The 8,256-nt window shown below is 49.8% G+C and overlaps 1 protein-coding gene across 1 annotated transcript; it reads left to right on the top strand.

Moving 5' to 3' along the window:
- Positions 1–1,328: 1,328 nt before the first annotated feature.
- BU25DRAFT_387197 (uncharacterized protein) lies at positions 1,329–2,579 on the top strand (the record flags this gene model as incomplete). The annotated part of the gene is made up of 4 exons (XM_033704428.1): positions 1,329–1,526; positions 1,582–1,806; positions 1,846–2,043; positions 2,118–2,579. The coding sequence occupies 4 exons, from the start codon at positions 1,329–1,331 to the stop codon at positions 2,577–2,579; spliced, it is 1,083 nt and encodes a 360-aa protein (XP_033565108.1).
- Positions 2,580–8,256: the final 5,677 nt, after the last annotated feature.

Here is an 8,256-nt window from a genome sequence, read left to right as displayed (position 1 = left end):
ATCGCCACGGGACTAGTCGGACAGGCTGTAAGCTGGCGCTCACTGGACGCTTGGGGTTGCAGGCTCGATTGCGGGAGCTTTTGGGGGCCGCTCTGGCGTCGCCCCATTGGATCGATGCAGAGCTCGACCTCGCGCGGGAGCTTGGGGGTCCAACCAGGGTCGCCAGTCAGCGAGCGGGCCTCGGATACGCCTCATGAGGTCACGCTTCTACCGCCTTCGGCGATATGCTCCGGCAGCGGCAGCAGCTTTACGGTATAGTAGTGCACAGCCGCGATTTGATCAAGATCGGACGTCAGATCGTTCAAGACCTACAATCATAAACATGGCTCCGAACCTGGCTGCCTCGCAGCACGACCTGATCCGGGACATGATTCTTGCTGGGTCGCTTTCCACCGCTCAGATGGCAACGGTGGCTGGCTGCAGCGAGCGTTCAATCAAAGCAATACGGTCCAACTTTGGTTACTTCAACTCTACCAAGGCTCCTGCGAACGGAGGTGGGAGGCGCCGAACCATCACATCGACTATGCTAGAAGCTCTATGTGACCATCTGCTCGAGAAGCCTGGGCTGTACCTGGAGGAGATGGCCGTCTTCCTGTAGGATGAGTTCGAAATTCATGTTTCGACTTCCAGCATCAGCAGAACGCTGAAAGACATAGGTTGGTCGAAAAAAGCTGCACGACAGATTGCCAAAGAACAGAACGCGGACCTGCGAGACTTTTACCTCTACAACCCGACACAGTTCCAGTCGTACTACCTCGTCTTCATCGATGAATCTGGCTGCGACAAGCGCGTCGGCTTCAGACGAACGGGCTGGTCGCCCCACGGCGTAGCACCAGTGCAGGTTGCCAAGTTCCATCGCGACCGGCGATATCAGATCCTGCTCGCCTACACTCAGGACGGTGTCCTGCTTTCACGAGTGTACCAGGGCTCGACAGACGGCGACGTGTTCGAGGACTACCTAGAGCAGCTGCTCCCCCATTGCGGTAGGTGGCCAGAGCCAAAGTCTGTGCTTGTGATGGACAACGCATCGTTCCACCACACGGAGCGGCTCGAGCAGATGTGCTGCGATGCCGGCGTCAAGCTGATGTACTTGCCACCCTACTCACCTGACCTGAACCCAATCGAAGAGCTCTTTGCGGAGCTGAAAGCGTTCATCAGGAAGAACTGGCGTGCCTTCGAAGACGCGCCAGCTAGATCATGGCGAATTGGAACACACTGCGCTGAAATTCAGCCGTCTAGACATCGGTCTTGAGAGGACAACGTTGTTTCTTCGCAACAGTGAGGCTCTCGCAGATTTTGGCGAAGGTCTACTAGACTTTGGAGTTGCCATGACAAATTCTCCTCACAATTGCTTGATTCAAGCACAGGTTGAACAAGATCAAGACCAACCCAATCAAAGGCGTCGGCAATGGCTAAGTCCCAAATTGTTTGATACTCGACGAACCCGGCGCAGAACAACTAATTGGTTACGTAAGACTATGAGACCATCATCACAGCCAGGATATCGACGTATAGAGTGGACATGTGTGAGTAGATGTCTTTCCTTGATATCCGTACCTAAATAGCACTGATAATTGCCAGGAATGTGGCGAAGATCTCTATGCAAATTTTGAGAATGATAATTCTGTGGGTTCAGATGCGCTGGAAGCCAGCCTTCGACAGGCCACCCATTCTTCTGGTTCGGGCGGTGCATTAGACGGAACGAACGTCTTGACTTCAGGTTGCATCAATGGAGATGTTCAAAATCAAAGCTCTGTAGCCGCTGACACGGAACGGGAATCATCGATCAATGACGAGGGAGCCGTTGTTACCGACATGCCATTATCAAATGGTAATGGGGTAGAGAACGGTATTTACTCGCGACATCTAGCCGTATGCATCTCGAGCGGTGGGATCTACAAACGCTTGACCGAGATCGATGTTTCGACAGTCAGATCAGATGCTGAGCTCTTTTCAGAACTGAAAAATGTATACCAAAGCGTAAGGAAATTAAGACTGCATCTGGCAATGTTTCTCAAACCAGTCAGCGTTGAATTCATTCAGGTATGCCGAATTGTCCCAGGGCCCCCTAAAATCCAGCTGTGAGCTTCTGAAGGTAGGAGATTGACATGAATCAGTCCATCGTCTGGAGCATCCATCAAGGTTACATCTCAATCTGTGATCGACCCAGATGCGTGCCCCCCATAGACGAACCCTCATATGACTTTTCTCCTCACCCAATGGCCCCACTTCCACCAGTGCCGCCCGAAATATTCCTTCGTTACTTGGAGCACAGAGATATCTCTAAGGACGTAGCAAGATACATTTGGACACCACGACTGCCTAAAAGAACAGGCAAACGAGTCATCGATTGCGATATGCCGACATACGCCTGGGGAATCTATATTCGAGAAGGACCACATCGCGGTGTCTTGTTTTGTATCGTGATGATAACAGTCATTTTGAGTACCGTCCTTTGCATTCTCTGGGCAGCGCTGAAAGACGATGTCCAGGGTGGTTCTGGATTGGGAATACTGATTATAGCTGTTCCATCTGTTATCATGGCAGCTTCCATGTTCAGAATTAGTGATACATCGTGAGACTTATCTGGTAAGAAGTGGGAAACTTCCAACGGCACCACACTCGATCTTCACCGAGAACAAGATAAGATTGAGGCCTACAGCAACACTTGAATCATGCCCCAAATTACCAACTCATCGGCAACTGATAATCAGACCAATGCTCCTCTGTATTCGCCTCCCTCCATTTCTCTACACCTCCCACAACGCCATGCTCGTCAACCTCCCGATGACATGTGGGGTACCTTGTATTCTTGCCCGTTCAAGTGTAAAGGGTGGAGTCCAAAAGACAACATGCACGACTATATGCACCAACCTATGCCAAAAGGCATGCGCAAGTTGAATCAACAGGATTCATCTTGCATAGTCGATATTTATACTGGTGGAAAAGCATGACTGCGCTGCTCCAAGCTTAGCCCACAAGGTGGATCCACATGGGTCTAGCCCACTACATAACCGACCCTGACACTCATCCACTTTATCTAATCACGTGATCTGACCCCGCACGAGCCTTGCTTGCCATAGTCCGATTTTGATCTCCTGTGGCCTGGGGTTGGCCACGACACTGGTCATTCTGGTTCGTAACAACCTGTCTCACAATATCCTTGCGTTGATCCCTTTGTGGTCCTTGCTACGAGCTCTCGGTGTCTTACCATCTCAGTCTCAAGTAACGATATAATTCAGGGCCATTTCTACATTCGACAGCAAGAACATGCGTCTTGTGACACGGGAAGATGCGACCGCACTCGGTCCGAGGGAATGGGAAACTTACATGTCGCAAAGGTTAAGCTTCGTTGATCCAGATCGCCGCGTATCCTACGAATGGGAGAGTATAAAAACAGCTGTTCGGCAATGTGATGGTCACCCAAAGTACGTTGCGAAGCTATCCCTCAGCGAGCACTATGCCAGGTCGCTTACTTGAAGACTGACTCCAGAACCGATAATTGTTATCCCGAAGCGCCGGCGATCTCGTATCGTCACTACGTCCCATACAATTTCGTCTACCACGCGGTTCTGACATTCATCAACGACCAAGGTGGCACAGAAGACGACGCCGCACCCAATCTTCGAGAAGTAGGGAAATGTCTGGAGAAAGCCGTCTGCAGATTGTACAAGAATTGTGAGACTTTCCCACTGAGTAAACTACGAGCGCCAGGAGACTGCCCTATATTCCCAAAGGATCGCGGACCACCTGGGTGGATGGGCTGGGAACTGCGAAGCCCATGTCCTGAGAGAACTCGGTCGTCCGCTACCGACCGTCAAGGGTGCTCTCATTGTATCCCCTGGGCCACAGTAGAGGAGTCGAAGAAGCGATATATAGTCGTGGCATGGATCTCATGGGCTATGGAGGCCATCTGCGATTACCCTGACAACATATATTACGGTCGAGGTACCGGTGATGGCGGTGGGTTCCTTGTAGATGTACCGCTCGGGCTGGCGCACCCACAATCAGAGGATTGGGACGACACCAAGGATCCAGAGGTCATCACAGTCCAAGCACAGAGTTTGCGTGTTCGAAGGGGGGCAAGCATGCTATTTCAGTGCCTAGAGCCAAAAGAACATGTCAACAACTTGCCTGGGCTCCACCACAATGTGCTGTTCGGTGCAGTAGATGTGGACGGACGCCCGGATCCTGGACGGACCAATGGACTTAGTGACTCAACCGAACGCATAATGCAAGGAGTGCCGCTACAGGCTGTGAAAGTGGTAAAGGAATCAGTCTTCTTCATTGACCCGGATATGATCCTTTCAAAGCTTCTAGGTCACAGCCCGTTCCCAGACAATCCCTTAAAGCAGCTGTATAGCCACTGGCGGAACCAGTTCTCGGTCCTCCCGTCTTGGAAGCAATGTAAACCTCTTTGGACTACGCTCATGGTAGCGCGGCAGATTTCAGACGATAACAAAGAACAACTGTGGATAGAAGATATGGCTTCCTGTGCGGATCGAATCTACAAAGAATATAAAGTGTGGTGTGGCGCACTGGGACGAGTGCCGAACTCGCAAGAGAGCGAGGACTTCATTAGGCTCTTCGGTTCGAGTAGGAAATCCTAGTCCCGATGTCGGGACTAGAGGGCGTTCATCAAACAGGCTTGGCGATGATGCAGCTACAGTATGCATCCAAGTTGAACTCATGTCGACTTTCTCGAATCCTGAATTCAGTATTCAGGATTTCAACAACACATCACTGCTGTATCGTTTTGACATTCTAGAATGCCAAGGCCACAACTCCGCGAGAAGCGGGCGCCCGCGAACGGCCGCAGGATGATCGAGCCACGACGAACATCGCCTGCAGCTTTCCAGCAATGGCCCCGAATCTCGCTGTGTCGCAGCATGTTATGGTTCAAGACATGCTCTATGATGGGAGGCTCAAGCATGTCGAAATGGCTCATTGATGCCTTTCGCTTGTCTTTGATTGATTTTAACGCATCCGCTGCTGGACAGGAGCATACGCACACAACTTTGAAGCGAACGACATCACGATGCCAGTTGGCGCTTTCCAAGTAACCCCTTCAGTGATGACGACCAGTGGTGCTCTTCCTTGCTATGATGTTACTGTGTGAGCAGTGTCGGTTGGAGGCTGTGGTCAATGATTGTATTGCTATCTGTTGTTGTTCGGTGGTGTCGATGTACAGGAGCTCTCCGCTCAGAGGTAAGTGCACTTGCCCACTGGGCAGTGCCTTCTACAATAGGATATCATGTGACTTCAGCCACGTAGTTACATATGATGATGGCCCATACGGAGTCCAAGACTGCTGGGATCCTTTTGTTGACGAACAATCAGTAGATGCGGCCATGATAGACTATTCCTCTGCTCCAGCGAGTTTTGCACCGACTCCCGCAAGCGCTTCCTGCCAGAAACCTCCCGCCTTTTCACAGCCACTGTCTCACCCAGACAAGCATCGATTCCTTGAGTTGGATGAATGGAATGCGATGAACAGCTCCGAAGAAGACGTGCCCAGTTGTCTCCATTACATAATTGTGTGGAAGGTGGTGGTGAACAACAAGAGTATCTCTGAGGACACCGGGAAGATGTTGTTTTAACCCCTTTCTCGTATTGGCATAATGTCCTTTTGCCGAAGCTTGAGATGCTACTACGCAAGAAGTTGGCCTAGAACAGGGAGGTGAGATGTGACGACACGAGTGTCACTGTATCGGTGTCGGCTCGTACGGAGAAGGACCTTGTCAAGCGATTCAACAACTTGAAAATCGATTGGTCAGTCATGGTGAAGATACTTATGAGGGAGCGTAGGTCACAGATTTGGGTTTCATTGCGGTAGAAGCACCCCTGGTCTTTGCAAGGTCATGGATGAACTATAAGGAATGTTCAGTTCTGTCAGCTGCAACGACGCCAACATTTCTGAGCGTTACCTTCTTGATGACAGCAATACCTCAATTGCCCCCAAACAGTATTGTTGGCCAGATGCAATGCGCGTTGTAGTTGAAATTCCTTCAGGAGCTTTTTGCCATGAATGCTTTCACCCAATGCAGCTTCACCTCCGATTGCTACGGTGCAGCCATTTCAGACTCCCTGTAAGCAAATGGCAGATTGACAGCGAATCTAGTAAGATCAGCATCAGTTGCGTACCCCATGTAAGAGACTTGTACCTTCTCCATGGTTTCCAGTAATTGTGTTACGACCAGTGGTACACTCGGTAGCACTGAACCAGGATCGCTCTCACGCTAACGCGGGCAACAACAGAGCATTGGCAAACCTCGGTTAAACGGAAAGTCACAACGAGGCCAGCCGACGCTCTGCATATATGCTCTCACTGATCTCACGATCCGACGTACCACTACAGAGCATACAGAGTGCCTTGCATATACGCTCTCAATGCTCTTGCGGATCTGCAAGAGCGTACGGAGCGCAACAGATCACTTCCGAACCGTACTTTGTATATAGCTATGTAGGAACACTGTCCTTATGGCATCGTGTTCAACCTCGTCAATCAACCTTGTTATCAGAATCTGTCAGAGTTCAGTGAAGAACTGTACGCAAAGGGAAGAATTTGAAGATTGTACTGGGGTTGTATTGGGTGAAGCTACGAACAGTATGTATAGGTGAGTAGCTGTAAACAATGCTAGTGTGACGTGGCAGTCACTCTCATGGGGGTGAGGTACAACAGGCAGGAGCACCCCAAACCGTGACAGAATCTCAATCCCCAGCTTCCGAGCCAGATAGTCTACTCTGTACTACTCGTTGCTACCAGTCGCCACGGTCTTTGACTAGACGACTACCCTACATCATTACGAGCTTCGCTTAAGTAATAACCAACCCCTGAAGGCTCTCTGTAATACTACTCATCCCCGAGAACCAATCGAACTGTACGCCGAGCTCCACTTAACGTGCGACTTCAACAAATTGCTTGACACCTTCTCTTTCATAAGCCTCAGCAGCTTACTCAATTGACACAAGCAATGCTGCGTCTTGGGCCAAAGCTGCAATATCATCGAGGTGATCCATGTTGTCGTTGGATGCCGTTGAAGGCTTGAACGAAGAGGAACATACAAGACTCTAGCTGAACCTGCAACATATGACGACATGCCGACCATGTACACCCATCAACCTCGTGGGTGAGCACATCGCCCCATCCGCCACTTGCTGTAGCCGTCGTACAACACAATGCATAGGGACCGCAGGCTGAGTTTTGCTGTAATTTGCTTATTGTTTTCCGAGATTCGTTTCTGATACTCATTTTGACCACGCCAAGTTCTGCACAGGAAGCGCACCAAAAACTGAACTGTGAATTGCAGAACTGAAAAGCGATAAACAAAAAATTAGACAGAACATTGAAAAGCTCCCTATATATGGCAGCGCATCGGTGGTTTAGTGGAACCACCGATGCGAAGAACCACTTCTATAAGAATTTTCTTTTTTTCAGAAATTAAAATCCAGAATTCAATGTATCACTTCTCGCTTCCATATGGTCTGTGAGGTCACTATAGGCAAGCAATCGGACACAGGATGGATTGGTGCCGTGTGAGGCCAAATGGAATCATATTAGACAAATCCTTGATGGCTGAGCCTCAAGGTTCGTGGGGAATATATACAGGTGGCCTGTGAGCCTCTGGCCCAGTCCCAGAGTACGCCCAAGGGCTGGCCGATACATGTAAGAGGGAAATACCCATGACAGCATGTGTTCAAACGCTTTATATCCCTTTGAGGAGCCTTGGACAATGGTTTTGAGTGCTTAGACTTGGATGTCTTGCACTGGTTGCAGCTGAAATCTGTTGGCCTCTTGGGGACAGCATCATGGTCATTTTATATCCTTGTTGGGTTGGGTATGTGAAAGTTTCCAATGGAATGATAGAACTCGTCATAGGATACAATAGCAGCTGATGGCAGTGCTGCTGAAGGGTTGGAAGTCTCAGTTTGGATTTCCATCACACGAATTATTCGATTTGTTCCCGTCTGTAAAAGTTCCCTCGAGTCAGTAACAAGCTCATTTGGGCCAAAGACATGTCCCGGTGCCATGTGCACGAGATCGAACGCGGGCTTCACTGACATAATCCAATGTTCAGTTTGGTTCAGAAACAGCCTGGTGGTATTGCGGCTATCTAAAGGTAAGGCTCAGAAAACCATTCTATGTGGATATCTCTAAACGAAAGAAAGCCAGCTCATACAGAAACCAACTCTGGAGCAAAAGCATATTAACATGTCGACGTGGTGAAACGCTGATCGCTGAACCATGATGCGCTC

This window comes from Macroventuria anomochaeta (assembly GCF_010093625.1).
Source record: "Macroventuria anomochaeta strain CBS 525.71 unplaced genomic scaffold BU25scaffold_6, whole genome shotgun sequence".
Lineage (NCBI taxonomy): Eukaryota > Fungi > Ascomycota > Dothideomycetes > Pleosporales > Didymellaceae > Macroventuria > Macroventuria anomochaeta.
This window is presented reverse-complemented; position numbering and strand designations above follow the sequence as displayed.